The sequence below is a fragment of the Strix uralensis genome, chromosome 20, assembly GCF_047716275.1.
Source record: "Strix uralensis isolate ZFMK-TIS-50842 chromosome 20, bStrUra1, whole genome shotgun sequence".
In the NCBI taxonomy this organism is placed as follows: Eukaryota; Metazoa; Chordata; class Aves; order Strigiformes; family Strigidae; genus Strix; species Strix uralensis.
This window is the reverse complement of record NC_133991.1, coordinates 4,966,393-4,985,133: the sequence shown is the minus strand read 5'-3', so window position 1 is coordinate 4,985,133 and position 18,741 is coordinate 4,966,393. Positions and strand designations below refer to the sequence as shown.

The following is an 18,741-nucleotide window of genomic DNA, read 5'->3' as shown; positions in this document are numbered from 1 at the left end:
CTCCTGATGGTCTAGTTCCTCAGGCTCTAGAAACTGCTTAGATTTTAGGTAAGGTCCAACCTGGTTATCAACGGGGCTCAGGTCTGGGTTTTGCCTTCCATGGCTAGTCCAACCCACCATTCCCCTCTGCAAACAGTCCCCTCTTCCCTTTCCCTCACAGAAAGAGCTGGTAAGAGGGAAGGAGGTGAGGGAGAAGGCAGTTGCTGGCACCTAGCACCAGAGGATCAGCCATCGCCCCTTGGGAGAGAAGGTGGCAGGCTGGTCACAAACTTCCCATAGGCCAGATCTAGCCCACGGACCAGCTACTGGACTACGTCACCATAGTTAATATTGGTGCGCCGGCAAATCTGGTTTTGTTTTCTCAAAGATAAGTTATAGCTGTTGTCAAACAGAAGTGCTTTTGCTCATACCGACCACCTCTAGAACTCTGGAGATAGAGAAAAATCAATAAGTGCAGACTAGGATAAAATAAAATAAACATTTTCAAGCTTTTAGGTTACTAACAAAATAATGAAAGGAAGACAATAATCCCTGAAGGGATAAGCTCTGCTGACTGCACTGGGAGAGAGCAGGGCTACTAACAAGTGAATTTGTTCTTTTCCTCGTTGGACACTCTGCAAGATGACTGCAAGTACCTTTCAGCAGAGCATGGGTAAGGACTTGTGCATGGTTTCACTTGGTCTCATCCGGACAGCATAGCTGTGTTTGAGGCCACTGGGTCAAGACAGTGATGGGGTATGGGCTGAGGCGCTTTTAGAGATGTGCCCAGGGCTATGTTACTTCTCTGTGGAAAGGCTGCTGATTCTCTTATCCCTAGCTAATATCTGTTAGCTGGAATCTACAGAAACTGGCCAGAGCTCATTCTGGAGCAGAGATGACATGCATAATACAGAAAGAAGCAGAAGGATGAGCTAGCTAAGTTCAAACTTGCTTTTAATTGTATCTACACACCTCTTGGTAGTGTTCTCAGTGTGAGGGAACTTCCTAGCTTTTAGAGAGAACACATTACCACCAGTATCTAGAATGATGCTGTCCATTTTTATCAGCAGGGCCACGAGAACACTACTGTTTTGCAATCACAATTTCAAGATTCGGTTGGTGTAATGTGCTTTCTTAGGGGCTATGCTCAGATCAGTCTAGTGACTGAAGTGGGTGCAGAAAATGTTGTGTGCTTGGTAAGCAGAGTAAGAACTCGGATCTTTAGGGTTGGGACTTTAACCCATCTAGTCTGACCTCCTGTATCATCATACTACAGCCAGTTCTCTCTGCGTGGAGCGCAATAGCTTGTGTTTGAGTTCAGTAAGGCACTTTCTAGAAAGGCAATCAACCTGGATCCAAGGACATAAAGGAACAGAGAATACACCCCTTCTTTAGCATTTTGTTCCAGAGGATAATCACTCTGTAACAAATGTGAACTAGATGATTCATTAGGATTTTTCTAACTCCAGCTCTCAGCCATTGTTCTGGTTCTTGCTATGCTTTTTCCCACTTGATTAGAGCTCTTAGAACTGGCATTTTTCTCCCCATGATGGAACTTGCACACTGTAATCAAATTGCCTCTCAACAACCTGTAACAGCAAAACCCAGCAATGTCTCTAAGCTAGAATGTACTCTGTTCCTCTTAAGAGGTAGTAACCAGTGATTTTAGCAGTTCAGTCATATGAATCATCCTGTCAGTAAAGCCAATTCCATTGCATTTTTTCCAGTTCCCTCTCCTTTTCCTTTACATAGATCTCATGACATGGAGGCACTGGCATACGTTCTGTTTGTCTGTGAGTTTCCACGTACAGCTGAAGGTGTAAGACCCTGCATGTCCATGTAACTAACCGCCTGTCCGGTGCCTCTTTGTGCTATGCCTGTAGATGTCTCTGAGCTGAAACTCCTCTCTGTGTCAGAAATAAAAGGATGCTCTCGCAAGCCCCTTCAGCTTGGTCCTGCATTGCTCCGTGTTTGATGGCCTGCCCGAACTTTGGAGCATACAAGTTGACCTTTAATAGTGAGCTGGCATTTGGGCTGGTTTCTCTTGGGGATTTGCTGGATTGAAGGGATTGGAGAAGTCACTCCCCAGCCTTTTTAGGCAGTTATTTTAATGTGCAGTAAGCTACCTCGGCTTCAGTGTCAGCTGTGTTTGTGTGCTTGGGATTGGTTACAAATGAAAAGAAAGAAATGAAATTAAACTTCAGTTTCTTACGGAAACTGTGCTTAGTTGCTTTCAGGGGAACCATCTGATCCACAAGACTAAGGTCTGTAATTTTGCCTTACCTTTTAATCTCATTAACATCTTCTGAACACTGTTTTCTGTGTGCAAAGCCCAGGGGTAGCCCAAGCAGTAAAAAAAGAGTGGAATGAGACTTTGGAGCAGACCATACACATTTGAGGGCTTCTGGATACTTCATCTGGTCTCTGTGGAACTCCTTGAACCTGTAGTTCAGCTGTGTTTAGTGCCTGATATCTCTAATTTAAAGGAAGCATGAGTTTTGCCTCCACTACTGGGCAAGCTGTGTGGCCTTTGTGAAGCCATTTCATTTTCTTTTTTCTCTTTTTCTCTTCCGCCCCTTTCTCTTTTTTCCCCTCTTTTTGCCCCCCCCCCCCCCTTTTTTTTTTCTTTTCAATTTTACCCTGTTTTTTTTTTTTTTCTTTTTGGGCTATGTAATGTTCTGGGTGAGCACTGTCACTCGACCACGTTGTGTACACCATTTGAATTCTGAAATTAGTGGCAATGTGAAGAAGCAGTTTTGTTGGTTAAAGGTTATCCTTACCAGTCAGTTCCAACGGAACTGCAGATGCTGCTAAGGAGTAAAAATATAATTCCCTAGACTTCGACAAGCCAACCAGAACATTATCCTGTGTTAATCCAGCTATGTTGCTTCTGTTACCGAAACTAGCTCTGGAACGTCTGTGCAGACCTATTCTCAACATAAAAACGTCACCACTATTTGGGAGTGTCGTGTGTCATCAGAAACGCTTCTTGCTCCTTTCCTCAACAGTGCGTTGCTCAAACAGCACCGAATCGCACGCTGACTCACCAGAAAGTGCCCTTTTCACCGGCCCCATCCCGGGGGTTCCTTGTGCGGTCTCTCACCAGATTACTGGCATAGTCCGGCCCCGGCGTCATCGGTGGGAGCTCTGTGGAAAGGGTGTGACAAAGCCAGGTATGTCGAGCACACACACACCACATTGTGCTGTGAGCAACTCTGGTTTCCTCAGAGGTGGGTGACGAGGGATTTGTTTAAATGTGTATCCTAGAGACAAAGGCTTTCATCATGATACAGTTTCGTAGGTAAGATCAACAAACTGAGAAATCTGAAATCGTAACGTACTGTTCTTCAACAAGCGCACATTAGCTCTCTAGCAGTCGCTTTATTTCTGTTTTTAGTTCGCTTTTGTAGCTTTACTACAGGTACGACAGGCTGGAGCCACTCTGGTTGTGAACACTTTTATCTCTTTGAAGACTTCTCCTTTTGAAATGAAATTTCTCTTGGCCGTTCTTAGCTCAAAGGTGGAACTTTACAGGGAGTGGGATGAAACTGTTTTCACTGGGGGGAACTTTGGAGCAATTTTACTCCCTTTGAAGGTGCACGTTGTTCCTGAAGCAACTTCTGTGTAATAGGGAAATCGTCTGGGGCCGAGCAGGAAGCTGCGAGGTCGGCAGCGCATTCCAGCGTGCCCTCACCCTGCCTCCCAAGGTCGTCCCTTCCCGACAGCAGTTGTCTAGGGACTGTGGATGGTTCTGGGGGTTGAAAGTCGGCAAGGAGATGGTTTTTGTACGGATTTGTTCTCAAAACCCGCTCTGAGGGTGGGCCTGCGTGGCCCACGCGGAGCTGGTGCTGGGCACAAGCCCGTTCCGCTCGAGTCCCTGCGCCGGTTCGGGGTGTTTTTCCCAGCTGCCCGCACCGCTCTCCCCCCCGCCGCGCTCCCAGCCCGCCGCGCTGCAGAAGGACAAAGCTCGCTCAGGGGGGCCCATTCCCCGCTGCCGGCACCGCCGATCCCGCAGGACCCGCCCGCGGCGGGGCCGGACCGGTCCCTGCGGCCCAGCCTGAGGGGGCCGGGGGGACCCCGCCGGGGCGCGCGCGCGGCGGCCCTTGGGGCGGGGCGCGGGCGGCTGCGCGCGGGCGCTGGGGCGGGGCGGGGGCGGGGCCTGCGCCGGGCCCCGCCCCGCCGGGGGCAGCTGTCAGAGGCGGCGGCGGCGGCCGGTCCCGCGGGCTGGCGGCTGGGGCGGCCGCGGGCTGCGGCGCTGAGCGCGCACCGCGGTCACTCCGCGCGGGCTCCTGCGCGCCGCCGTTGCCTCCCGCGGCTCATGATGTGCCTGGAAAGCGACGGCTCCTCCGGCAGCAGCCCGGGCTGCGGCGGGCGGCTCCGAGCCGGCGACGAGGAGGAGGAGGAGGAAGGCGAGCGGGGCTGCTGCGGCCGGGCCGCCGAGGGCGAGGTGCAGACCCTGTCGGGCAGGATGAACCCGCCGGCGGCCGGCAAGCAGCACCCCGAGCGCCCGGCCGCCCGCCACAAGCCGCCGAGCCTCGGCCGGGCCCGGGTGGCGGCCGCCGGCATCCTCAGCGTGGGCAACGTGCTCAACTACCTGGACCGGTACACGGTGGCAGGTGAGGGCACCCCCGGGCCCGCTGCGGCGGGAGCCATGCCCTGCCCCCGCGGGGACAGCCGCTGCCCGCGCACGGTGCGGCCGCCTCCACCCCCCCCCCCCCCCCCCCACGCCCGGTGGGGCCGTCCCGGGGCGGGGGGCAGCGGGGCTCGCCCACCGAGCCGGGGGCTCCGGTTCGCCGTGCCTGGGCTGCAATAAGCCGTCAGGGCCGTGTCGTGGCCGGCTGCGCCCGGTGCCCATTGTGCAGCCCCTCCGGTATTGTTCTCTAGTTTGTCCGAATTTTATGGAAAATAAAAGGAGGTGGCCTTTGTTTGTCTGGGCTCGATGGCGAAGTGTTTGGCGGGGGGGTTCGGAAAGGGCTGGTGCCGGGCGGCGCTGGCCAGCGCGGGGGCTACTTGCTGGGCTTGTGTGGGCTGCCGGGAGCGGCGTTATCGATCTCCGAGCGGTGTCGGTGCGGCGGGCGGCAGGTGCAGCCGCTGCCGGGCACGCAGGGGCGCGACGGGCGAACGCGATCGCTTCTGCTTCCGCGGGTGACAATCGCCCTGAAGCTGATCACCGTGGCTTTGTTTCGGCCGGTGCCTCCAGGCTGAAGGACCGGGCTGTCCCTCCGGCCTTCCCCGGGGGTCCCCGCGCCGCAGAGCCGGCGGGGCGCGGCGGCCGCCTGGCGCTTCGCAACGCGGCGCTTTTCTGGAGGGAAACGTTTGAAAATCGTGCGCTCCGTCACGGGGGTGTTTTACCGGCTGTACTGCGTGAAAAGCACCGTGTGCCTCGGTGGTTACTACGAGTGTGAAGCTCGGCTCCGGGACAAGCGTGCGTTCGGATGTTTACTGTACAGTCCCTAGAGGGGACTCCTCATTTATTCTTGTCAGGCAATAACAGCAGGGAAGAAGATGATTACTGAACTTTTTCTAATTAGAAATGAAGTAGGCTTGTTGGTATTCAACTGTCTCACGTAATTAAAGCATAATACATATTCTGTGTTTGGCAATACCGATAATTCTATCTTCAGAGCTTATAAAGGGGTTTGTGCATGTATAAATTTTGCTCTATGCATATACATAATCACTAGGACTCGATGTGGTGTTAAACAAATCAGATATTTGTTTATACCACATTAAAATAATATATGTTTGTAGGGCAGCAGTAGAGCACAAGGGACATAAATCTAGTCCCTGTTGTCAGAATAAATTGGCCAGATTGGCTTTGTTTTGTCTGGGGTAGGGAGATGGGGAGGATTAGAATGAAAACTTAGCTGACGCTGTTGTGGCTCTTTTATTATTATTTTTAGACAGGGCTTGCTCCTTCAGGAAATGTAAAGGTCAGTATCGAGAAGTATTGAGTATTTGGCTGGTAGCTGGTGTGTTACAGGATGCTTGAAGATGCAAGGTTGATCTGTTATTATTGAAGGAAACTAGGTTGCTTCCTCACCCTCAAATAGGAATCTCTCTAGTGGAGAGTTTTACCACAAAGCACCGTTTTCCTTTAATGCGTGGAAAGTTTACTTTTCAGGAAGCTATCCCCCCTCGTGCACCCTTTTTTTTTAAAAAAAAATAGCAATGTTGTTGTTCACCTATTTGCTCTAGTACTCTCAGCAAGACCTTTGTCATCTGATTTTTCTGCCTGCAAGAACAGAAGGCGTGGGATGCTCTGGCAAAGGAAGGGAGAAGCATCCTCATTTCTGGGAAGGCTGGAAAGTGCCTGACCAAACAGAGGATAAAAATGCCTGCCTGCTGTGATGTCGTGTTGCCAGTCCCGATGCTGTGATTGCCAGTATTTCTAGGATAAGCTCTGGTTTTATGGTGCTCAATGACTGTCCAGTGGAACTTATCTGTTAGCATTCAGCTTGATATCAAAGGTTTAAGATCTCAGACATCAGACTTTCCTTTGGGGACAGAATCAAATTTTGCATGGTCTTTTTGTCTTTTGTCAAGTGATATTTATTTTTCAAACTGGTGTTTTATAAAGTGCTAATCCAAAACAAGGAATAATTTAAATCTAGTCTAATAGAAGACTTGTAGTAATACAAATGATGTGTTTTGAGCTCAAAACTGTCTTCATTATGAAGTCTTCTCTAAAAGCAATCTTTGCTTTTATATTTTGAGTCTTAGTGCATACCACATGCTTATGTGATGTGCACTTGCATATGAATCAAGCTAGCGCTTTGAATATTCAGCTCATGTCTCAAGACAGGTAATAATTAGTGAATACAACTCTTCAGACCTTCAAAGTACATTTCAAATATGAATTGTTGCAGCAACGTAATAAGGGAGTTTAACACTAGCCATGTTACGGCCGGGGAAGTGGCATCAGAAATTATGATTTACCTAAGGCCGGTGAACTGTTGTGAGAACTGGAATTAATTTCTGGTTCCAGTTCTGTTCAAAACAAGTGTTAGAAGAGCAGCAGGACCAATGGAAACTGGTTCCTGAGAATTTGTGTCTCTAGGGTGATCCCCTCCTGTAGGTTCTGTGACGTCAAATAGGAGTTGACCTTTGTCATTAACCTTGCTCTTCTTGTCTTACAAGAGTCCCTCCTCTACCCAGCCATTTTTTTAAATGAAAGTGTTGGGAGCTTTGGGACTTCTTCCTGCTGTCAGATTTAGTCAAAAGCAGGTCAGTGGACTCAAAGTGATTAATATAGTAGGCAGCTGACAGACGGACATAAGGAAACAGAGAATCCAGTTGTATGGGCATAATACTACAAGTACATCTTCTTTCTTACTTGAAAACTTGGTTGCGATCGTTTTGGTCTTCCTGATCACAAATGCAAGTATATAAAAAGCAAGTATATATTTAGTGTGTGTATATATATATATAATAAGTATATGCAGGTATATATTTAGTAACTAGAAAAAAGATCATATATGGAGTTTTTTGTTGCCAGTGTAATTCCCTGGGTACCTTCCACAGTTTTCTAACATAACCACACAGAAGCTAGACAATATCCATCCAGTCAACGCAAGGAGAACTTACACAGTAGAAAGAACTAGGCTGACCTCTCCTATAGCAGCACATCTTGCTCCTAAAAGTAAAAAGCAAATGCTTTTGCATTGCTAAAAAATAAACAGCAAGTGTGGTGTTTCTTGATGTTTACAGTCTGGATACAAAGACACTCTGTATAATGAGTTGTTCTTGGGTAATCTTTTTGCAGGTGCAACAAACAAGGAAGTAGCTGCCTGTTTCCCTAGTTTTGGTTTAATGACTCCCCAGTATGGACTAAATGAGTTTAGGATGGGATGTGCTGTTTGGTATCTGGGACGTTCCCTGACAGAACTTGAGTGCAGTTTCTGAGATGCAGGACATACCCAGCTTCACACCTGACACTAACTTGCAGCTCTGTTGGGAATACGTGATGAAACTGGGCCTCCACTGAGGACTGTCCTGCTTCTTACGGTTTAAGTTTCTTCCAATACTTTAAAAAGTCTGCGCAGAAGTAGCGGACGTTTCAATAATGTCCTCATGTTTACGCACAGTTGGAAATTTCTAGTGTGTATGGGGAATGTTAAAATATAATGATATTTGGGAGAAGGTGTCCCACAGAAAATGTAGGAGTGCCTCTACTGTTGCTCTTCTAAAGAAAAGATTGAAAACTCTGTGCTGAACATTACTGACTTGAAGGGAAATGATCCTGTGCAATTTTCTTAATGGGTCTTTGATCATACTGAAAACAGTCGCCTGTGGAAAAAGCATTCTTTCCAGAGCTGTGATATTTTGCTGCTATTGGGGACAGCAAAGAGTAAGGAAAAGATAAAACAAGCAGTCATGAAACCATTGTAGATTCCCTGTGAAACTATGGCATTTCAGCCATGTGGTGATGCTAGGACATACCTTCTTCCTTAATGAAGTTTTGGGAAAAGTCATCTTACCTTCAGAAGCCTGGAATGTGGTTTCACAATTATTCCATGGATGACCTTTTTCTACGCCTCCTGTTGACAATGAAAATAGTCTTGCTTCATTAGGGTGTCACCTCCATGTTCTAATTCAGATGCTACTTCCTGGCATTTCTGTAGTGCTTTTAATTTAAAGGTAATGATTTAATTAAGCTGGAGAACTACCCAGCAAAGTGTACGAATCTTACTATCCCACTACAGAAGGAGAAACAGAGTTGTAGAGTGTTGTCGATTTGCCTGTGGTAATGTAGTTAGTGGCAGAGTCTTGGTTGGTATTAGTTCATCCTTGAGGTTCTCTATCCCTGTGACACAGTATGCCATAGGCTTTGGTCTGCTGTTTTTGACCTGTAAATGTCTGTAACTTGCTAATAACCATATTTGTGTTAATTAGCTTCTCATTACAACACATAGTTGCAAATCAAATACCATTCTTTGAAGATACATACATGCAAATGATTATTGAAAGTTGAAAGTCAAGTTTAAAACTACGTAGGACAAGCTATAACTGAAGGGTTAGGAAAGGTTCAACACTAACTCTCAAGTGCAAAGACATTCAAGAGGTTATAAGCCAAAACTGCTTCCTTTTACTTGTGAGTTCACATTGTGGCAGTAGTGTATTACCTCATAGCATGTTTCCTACTGAATGATCTTCACGCAGTCTGAGATCTCAAATGTGTAATGGGATAAAGAGCCCCTTATCCCCACTGTAAGGAGACTGTGCTCAGTGCTTACAGTTTCAGGGAGAAAACCATTAAATGGCAGTGCAAGCTCTTAATTTTTTATCTCTTGTTGAGCTAATCTCAACCTAGGACTCAGCTGTGGAAGGAGGGTAATGTTGGAAAATATTAGAAAAGAATATTGACAGAACCTGCTTGAGCCAGCAGTGCCACTAGCTCACGCATGTGAGAATTTGCAGAAGGACGACAATGTTTTACTTGGGCAGTAGGTACCTGTTACTTGCTCAACATTCAAGAAGTACTGCACTGTGAGCATAAGCTAGAAGGACAGAACCTCACGCACTTCAACAGTAGGCAATAGAAAGCACTCTGCAGCACAGTGTGTAGTAGCATCTAGTTCTCTAACGTTGTGTTTTCCCTGTGTGATGGACTTTATTGCATAGTCAGCTGCTTCCTGTTTGACGGTTCTTATGCGGGTTGGCAGGATTTGTTCCAGAGTATTTACATTTCAAGTGAAGTCTTATTATGTTTAATCATAGTATTTTTCTACCTTGTGATGTAGGTTTGCCAGATAGTTACTATCTTTGTTATTATGTGCAGATTTTCCTGTTTGACTCTGAGATCCTCTTTCGTGCATGTTGATTAATTTTATCCCAAAGCATCCAAGTCGTCACAGTCAGAGAATGTAGCCCATGAAGTCAAGATCCTCATAAATATTGAGTGTGTTCTTAAGAATAATGTGATGATTGTACTAGTCCCTTGATCTCTGAGACTGTCAATACCAGAAGCTGTGTGGAAAAGCTGCTCTGGTCAAAAGTGTGGGAATTCTGTAATAATTTCTTCAGGACTTTTCAAATACCATGCCAAGCTGTAATAGAGTTAAATCCCATCAGTCCACTTGTTTTCAGTTGTTCCTATTTATTATACATTTATTCTTTATTGCTTCTGGTAGACTGTACATCAGAAGCAAATAAGCTGGTGATTAGGTAGCATGGTGGGCTACTAAGTTCAACAGAAGTTGTTAAAAGCTGGTGACTTTTCCCCTAATATGAAATCCCATAGGTCTTGCTTGGGCTTTCAACTGCTGAGGAACTTGTGATTAAAAGCTGTTATAACGTGTCGCCTGAATCAAATAAGGTTTGTAAAGGTCTTGAAGTTCCTTATAACTGTTAATAAATGCTCATGGTACCTATTCAGGAGATTCAATGGGAAACCACAATTGTATTTTACAGATGGAAATGAGGAAATTCAGAGATCAGAACTCTTGCTGAGTTGCTTGTTTGCATCATCATTGCTTTATGTGTATAACAGACCAGGACATCATTGTGCAGCTTCTATTGAATCAGATGGTGTACCCAAGGTACTTATAATCCGTGTATATCAAGAGATATCAGAGAGCTGTAGGCCATGGATGGGAGAGGCTGAAGGAGACAAGAGGCAGCATTGCTTAGTGCAAGGGGCCCTAGGAGATTAGCAGATATGAATTTGGTAGGCAGCATAGCCAAAGCGTGAGAATGGATTTGAGGGAAGACAACAGTAGCTTTCAACAAGTGTTTACAGGCAGCATCTACCAAACATGATGAGCATCACAGGAGAAAGCTTGAAGATGTCTGTTGGAAATGGATGATGGAGGATGATGCTCTTCTGCTGCTTGAGAGAGTTTTCTGGAAATTGGCACTATGGATGTAGGGTGATGAGTGTTCTAGGGAAAAAATAAGGTATGTTCAATATGAATTCTACAAAAGATCTGTGAAGTCGCTAAGGGGCCATAGAAGTTAAGGGGAGTTGAGCAAAATGGGCTTGGGCTTGGAGCCCAGAGAGGTGTAAATGAGGTGAACAACTCCTGGTGGTTTCCAGAGAAGCTTGGGTACAGAGCTTGACATGGACCTCTCTTGAAAATTATATTTTTGGTGGTCTGAAATTCTTGGGATGAAAGTCAAGAAGCAAATCAAAGACAGGTACAGGCAAAATTAAAAAAAAAAAAAAAGAACAACAAACCCCTAACCTCTTAGTTCTGAGCTCTTTAACTACTAGAACCTCCCTTTGAGTTTGGTACTATTAAAATAGTTCACTGTGCTATTCACAGACTGGACGAATACTTTACTTAGAATTGGCACGCACAGTAGGCATCTCATAGACGTTTTTTCTTTTTTTTGACACATCTGTTTTCATTATTATTTTCTGGGTGTTTCTGTTTTATGTAACCCAGCTATTTCTGTAGGGTTGCAGGGCAAGGAAGTGAAAGGGAGTGAACAGTAATTTCTGTGCTTCTGGTTTTACAACAGTATAAATAATCAGGAAAGTGAGAATGTAAAGGATCCGGGATGACTGAAGGGACATAGAATCCTTCCCTTTTGAGGTCATTCCTTTGGACCTGTAGCCAGTCAGGAGTGGCTGAAGGGTTTCTTTTGGAAGGCTCTTGAATGAGCTGTTCATGACCCTCTGTTGATCTCTTTCCATGCTTCATGATGCTGTGTTTCATGAAAGCCTCCACACAAGACATGGCTGGGAATCACCATGTTATCTCTCAAAATACAAAATGACAGAGTAAGGCATTGAGTTCTTCAGTCAGGCTGATCCTTCTAGACAGCAATGACGCATGTTGTGAGAGCAATGTAGCTGCTCCCACCTATCCTGTACTTCTGTTTTTGAGGGAATAAATATCAATCATCCTTCTCCAGAACTGTTGATCTTCTACCACAATTGAAATCATAGAGCAATTTTAGCGGAAGAAAAGGGAGAGAAATACAGAAGAAAAAGTCAGCTTTATGCCTTGCCAGACCTAAATTCAGGCTTCAGCAATATGAACATACCAGGGTTATGTTGTTGGTGAACAGTATTATCTTCTACAGGCTTTTTTTTTTTTTTTTTAATACCTTTCCTGTGCTTCTGCTGGTGGCCAGCAACTGCAGTGGCTGAACAGAACAGCAGAGGGAAAAGATCAGGGTTTATATGGAGAATAGCTGCAGTAGCAGCTTGGAGCTTGTCTGGCAGAACGAGAGAACCACATGCTGGAATGAAAATCCTTTCAGCCTTGGCATGTGACGATGTTTTTTTATTTTAAGGCTGCATTGAACCAAAACTGCAGTAATCCATTTTACTCCTTGTTCAGGCTTCTGCCAATAATTATGTAAATAACAGAACGCAGTTAATTATTTGTTTCATAGCTTCCCATTTTCTTTATTTGTATTAGAAACATGTCATTATTATCTTAGAACGTGAGCCCTGTGTTCTCGACAACATGGAAAACAACAAGAGTGGGTGAACTGACAGAGGCAACAGGACATTTGTCTGTGTGAAGCCTGCAGGGCTTGAAGTAAACCTACCCGAAGGTTAACTTTGATTCATGTGGCTGTCCTACGATTTGATGATCTGCTCTCTCTGCATATTCTTGTTGCAGAGAAGTGATCCTTTGGGAGAGTGCGCCAACAGAGCAGTACAGACCTGAAAGGGGGGCCTTGCCCTGTTGTTGATTTGCCATTTTCACTTCTTTCTGCCCACCACTTCTTTATTTCATGATTTGTGACTCTGTGGTAGTGATGACCTTGGATGTTTTGCGTTTAACCAGGCATATATAGTTGCTTTAGCACAGTTTTGCTACCAGGTGTGCAGTTTGGGAAGTTTACAAACCACTGTGTGCTCTTGCTGTATACCTCTTCAGGGAGAGTTTTCATCTGAAGATGTGAGACTGACAGGATTTATTTTTTTTTCCGTTAGATACTGGGTTCTCATTTTTACATTGCCTTTAGTGTTGGGTATTTTTTTCTAACAGGCTTGTGCTTGTAAACTTTATCCCAGCTAGACCCACTGCAGTGTGGCACAAGTTAAATAATTTGATGTGACATCAGCTGACCAAGTTACACTACTATCCAGGCTTTAGTAATTGGGCAGGTTGGTGTATGAAATGTTGGTTATGGGACACTGAATCGGGGCTGCTGAAGCACTTTGGGGCAGGGACTAGTTTTGTGCAGTTCCAGGCATACTGTCAGTGCTAAATAATAATTAGTATAGAATTGCAACACGATTAATAACTGCTGACTGTGTAAGTTAGGAAACAAACTATGCAATAAGGAAAAAATTGTTTCTAATGCACCAGTGTGGCTCATAAAGAGTGGTCATTGCATGTGTTTAAGTTACTAGAACTCAAATACTGCTACAGCTATACTAATGTTAAAACATTTATAATAGTCTTGTTATTTCCATCTAGCAGGCAGAAATGCTGACCAAATTTAAGATTAACAGCATTTCACATATTCAGGAAACAAAATATCCAAGGGCCACTGATGACTGACAGCTACAGTACTCTGATTAAAACTGACAGTTCCTGATCAGCTTTATCTTGGATGTTTTAGTCCCTTCTCTGATGGGGAAGAGAAGGGGAGGGCAAAAAGTGATGTAATGTGATAGTGTTAGGAGGTGCAACTTTTTTTTCCTTTGCAATTTTTCAGGAATTTGTAACTCAGAAGTACCAAGTAAGGTACCCAAGTAATAGTGCTTGGGAGGGCAAACACTGATCTCTCCATGATGCCTTTCCTATAACAAGATACGGAAAATACTACGGTGTCAGTTACTAGTCATTGATTTTTGACTATAAGGACAATGTGCTGAGATTCCTGGACTTCTGATGATCAGTTAAGCTATGGTGTTTGGGGCACTAAAAAGTGTGTGTGTGTGTGTGGTTTATTCCCAACTTGTATTAAGGCAAGGAAGATATTTTTTTATTTTTCTCTAAATGAGAGGAATTGTGGTGGTTTAGTTCATCTGTGCTTGCATACAGACTGCATAAACAATTATCCAATCCCTAATGAAAAACCTTGAATCACTGGTCAGAACATGAGGTTGTTGGGTGCAAATTCTGGCACTTACCCACTAGTGCTCCATACAGTGACTGAATCTTCTGCCTCTTCCTCCCTCCCTTTCTCTCCAGCGGCATTTCTTAGCCGTTGAGGGAATACCAACTTTATTTCATTTACCTCTGTGTTCATTTAATCTACTTTTTATATGTATGCAGGTGCTGGATGCTCATGAGCTTCCCTAGCACGTACTGCTGTGTGCTTGGTGGCTCTGTGGTGTACTTTGAACTGTACAGAAGTACCGAAAAAGCAATAAAATTAATGAGTTTGCTTCTCTTGCCTATTTCATTATAGCAGTATCTTAGCAGAGCTGCTAAAATTCAGGGTCACTTGCTATTTCCTTCATAAAACATGTATTTTTAGGTAGTCATAATTTGTGCCTCTTACATGTTGGCAAATTCCAGCTTGGCATAAATGGATATCACTTGCAGTTATTTTCTAAGCTTAGGTGTGTGACTAGTTTTGGAAGCTAGTGCACTGGTTTTTATGTGCTTTTACACCCATGAAATTGGGTAGACCTTTCCCTACTTCAATAAGTTTTTAGGGTCATACTCTTAAGTTGCTGGGGTTGGGGGCACTGGAGGAGTAGGGCATCTTTCTGAACTTGTATCTCTCAGAAGTTACAGATGCAGTGCAGGGAGAACAGCTGCGCTTCTTGGAGCTTATTCCTGGTGAAAACACATTTTTTGAGTAGCTGCATAGTGCCCTCCCCGAGGTTCTTTGTCTCTCATGTGATGTTTCACTAAAGCTCTTGGAAGCTAAAACACTTTTCCAAGGAGGGTTAAAATTACCTTTGTCCTTAAAGGTGTGCTAAGATGCATGTGATATTAAGGCACATTTTTGGCAGCTATTCTAGATGCAGTGGGTGTACCTTAAGTTATTAAAAAGCTACAAAAATTATCAGGTTTTCGGACTGTGAATCAAGAGGGATTGCAACAGTAGCTGAAGCAGAGAGAGGTAAATCACTTTTGCTCTGCATTTCGTTGTTCTTGTTGAACTTCTTTTTCTCATTTGGAAATGACTCAAAATTAGTAATGCTTCTGTAATATTATGTTCAAAAATGTATACTGGTATAAATGTCAAAATCTGTACATCATTTCAAGCTTACATTTGCCTCGCAAGTGTACATTTAAATCACTTGCATTGCTGAAAGTCATTTTGCTTAACAAGAATAAATTAACAGTGGAGCTAATGTTTGAATAAAAACACAAGTTGTGTGAGTGGCTGGATAGAGGCTTCTACCTGTAAGCACATGCAGTACAAACTGAATCAGGATTTAACCTTCTTGACTTAAATATTTAGTCAAGCTCTATTATACCATCCCTTCACATTTTCTATGTGAATAGGAAATAGGTTCATCATCATTTAGGAGTTACTGGACTTTGTAACCTGACAATGTTTGGTTTTATTCACTCGAAGACTTGTGCAATTGAAGTACACACTGCTTCCGTTTAGAGTGGGAGACATGTCCTGTGCAATTGCTATCTGTAGCAAGAGGTTTGTGTATACAGAACAAGCCCAGCAGTGGGAGAGTTTGGTTTGTCTGGATAGTCATAGCAATTCAGCCTTCGGTCTCTGTGCAGAGAGTGCCAGAAAACAACAGGTAGGATCAGTCATGGTGTAGACATCACTAGTTAGTAATTTAAATGACAGATCTGATAATTAAGCTGTTTATAAATGTCATTAATCCACTTTTGGCTGGCAAAACCAGTATTTTTCAGTGCTTCAGTTTTCTCGGTAGATTAAAAAATACATAAAACTTTTTGCTTGCCTGAGTTTGGATTTAGTGAAGGAAGCTGGTAAGAAGAAAATTTATTAGCAGTTTTTCCACTGTTTTCAGGGGCTGCTTTTATTCTGCAGGAGTAAAGTTTGCTTTTTCTTTATCAGTGCCATTGACATAATGTAGAAGATCACTGCAGCTTCCGTTCAAACATGTGCCTCTGCTAGTATTGAGTCGTGAAGACAGGAGACCTAAAATACAGATCTTAGGCAGAAAGTTTCTATTTTAAAAAATAGGTTTATAAGTATGGTGTTTCTAAAATATATCTGCTCCTTTATAATTACACACTTTAGATATTAATACATATAATTTTGAAAGTATAATTTAGACTCCGGTAGGTAGAGTCATGACAATTTTAAGGTAGGTTTAAAAAAAAAAAAAAAATGTACCTAAATATTTCAACAAGAGCAACTTTCTTCTTTAGTGATATTCTTGGGCTTAGTCTGGAGGACCTGATCCTAGACTCTGGTGGTGGTTTTTTTAAATTTTTTTATTTTTTTCCCCTTTTAACTCAGAATGAAATAGAAATGGAATTGTTCTGTCTTTTAAAGAAACAGTCCCAGGGTGCTTCTATAAGATTTCAGGGCTAGCAAGAAGCAAGAGCACGCTTTGGGTACTTTTAGGTTTCAAGTTATGGTTAGAAAAGAGTCTCTTGGCAGCTCTTAAAAAGCCAGGTAGTAAAATACTTCGTTGGTGGTAAGCTGAAAGAGTGGAGCACCTGCAAGTGTTACGGCTGAAGTGTCAGTCTGTGTGTGTGGCGTTGGATTCACACACAGATTCCAGATCTCCTGCTCAGTGATGTATTTCTTTTAATGGATTAGTTTCCCTTTAAATCTGGGATAGCATCTTTCCAGTCAAAATTGCTATGTGGCATGTGGTTTGCTGAGGGGAAAGCAAGTAATTTTTTGTCTGCCAAAGGATCATGCCATGTCAGCTGTCTGATCCCCCTATAATTTTGCTGTGGACCACTGTTCAGTCCCCCTGCTGCTGCTGGGACTGCAGCTGCACGCGCCCTTTAAGTTCAGCATGGGTGTTTAGAGGGTCCTCACTCTTTTTCTTTCCTTCTCTCCCTCCCCCAGGCTCTTACTTGTGTGTAATCAAATTAAACAGAGGCACCAGCCCCAGTGGAGAAGAGCTCCTCTGTTAGAAAGCTGTCCCTCTAGAATTTGCACACAGATTTCATCATTTGCACCTGCCATTGCTGGCTGCTGCTATGACCTCGTGTGCCAGCAGCCCGTGCTGATAAGTGTTCCCTGTTCCTTCTATCTCGGTTAATAGTTTTAAGGACACTTAATTCCTTGCCAGTCTTCTAAAGCTTGTCTTTGTCCATAAACACTCTGCATTGTATTTTTACAGGGTCCAGTTGAAGAGTGCTTTCAGACATGTAATGAAAGCTAGAAAGGGCAATGTTATGAGGCTTCTGTTAAATACATAAAGGCAGCAGCCCAAATCACCAGCAAATGGTGTCAAGTGATAACTGTGCAAGGATGCTGGATCATTCGAGACAGTAGCAGTCACTTGTGGAACACTGCAGACTTCTATTTGAAACCCACTGTAGGTTGGTAAAGCCTCTCTTGCTTTTTCTATTCAGATCTCTGGGCATTGTGCCTTCTCTGGGGTACAGGGCTGCTGCCTCTCCCCCGTGCAGGACCCTGTGTGCCAGCCACCCCTGCCTGAGCAGCTGCACTTTGAGTAGGATCAAGGTGCAGCAGCACGGGAGTGTGAAATGGCCATCGGGCTGTGAGACTTGCCCGGTCTGCCTGCTCTGCACAAAGTCCTTCCACCATGCTTTTCACTGTCTGATGAACAACTTGGAGTCAAACCAACACTTTTTCAGGGTGGAAATTTGAAACCACTGCCTTCATCACTACCTACAGGATATTTTCCTAAGTCAAGAAGTGATCTAATTTAAATATTTTACACTTCAAAGTATTCACTTGTTTCAATCCAGAATTCTTTGGTTCCACACAGACTTCGTATCCACTCTCTCTGTATCATTGAAAACCACTGAGACAGCATTATGCAGTGGAGCTTTCTAAGAGCATTGCTTAGACTAAGCAGCAAACTGGCATTTAGTTTCCTTTGGGGCTCGTTGCTGCAGCCCCCTCGTTTGTGGATAATGTGGTATTTTCATTAATGTTGCACATCTCACTGGCGGGTGTAACAGAGGTCACTGTACCCATGGAGAGGTGCATCTCCATCAGAATTGGAGAATGTTGGTGGAACTGAACAGGGTGCAGCCTGCCTTGTTGCTTCTTCTATTGCACTGTTAAAAACATTAATCTTTTTAGCTGCTAAATATCTCCTATTGGTGATTGCTAAATGTAGTTGCTTATGTACAAGCAAGCTCAAACAATGGAAAATATATGAAATATGAATCCTTTCTTTGTGCTTGGGTGGGAACATTCATCTTGCTTTGGTAAGGAATGTTCACCTCACATTTCCGAACATTGTATTCAGCAGATGAGCTGTTTCCTCCTTCTTCAGGCTTTGGTTTCTCCTTTGGAGATGGGGGCTGAGAGGCCGTGTTTAGATGGACTGTTAGAGTAATTATCAAAATGAACTGGCATGGTTTTAAAGATGCTGTTGTGTGATTTTATTGTTATTGAGTGGAGGGGGGTGGAAATTGGCTTGGTTCTTGTTTTGTTTTTCCATAGTTCAGTCTATTGACATGTAGATGAGCAAGAGTCACATTGGGAAAGAGCTGTCTTTTGACTCTAGCGGTGTCCCCAACTGGAGAGAAGACTGAAGAATGCAAGGGAACCTCAAAATAAAAAAATCCTACAACTGACAGCCTCCTGTCAAGTGGCATATTTGCAAAGATTATGGAAATTTTCACGTTGCTACCGAGTTCTATCTTTGCTGTGTGACTCTGTCACTGTCAAACGGCTGAGAGAAACCTCCTTGTACAGGCATGGGCATAATTTCACACATCCTAAGGTAATGAG

General features: G+C 44.2%; 1 protein-coding gene across 2 annotated transcripts in view; it reads left to right on the top strand.

Moving 5' to 3' along the window:
* Window positions 1-4,196: 4,196 nt before the first annotated feature.
* Window positions 4,197-18,741, top strand: part of LOC141952631 (sphingosine-1-phosphate transporter SPNS2-like) — a 139,346-nt gene continuing 124,801 nt past the window's right edge. For both annotated transcript variants that reach the window (XM_074890308.1, XM_074890306.1), the window contains exon 1: window positions 4,197-4,595. In XM_074890308.1, the coding sequence (XP_074746409.1) occupies window positions 4,298-4,595 (298 nt within the window). In that variant the 5' untranslated portion in view covers window positions 4,197-4,297. The remainder of the gene's footprint in view (window positions 4,596-18,741) is intronic.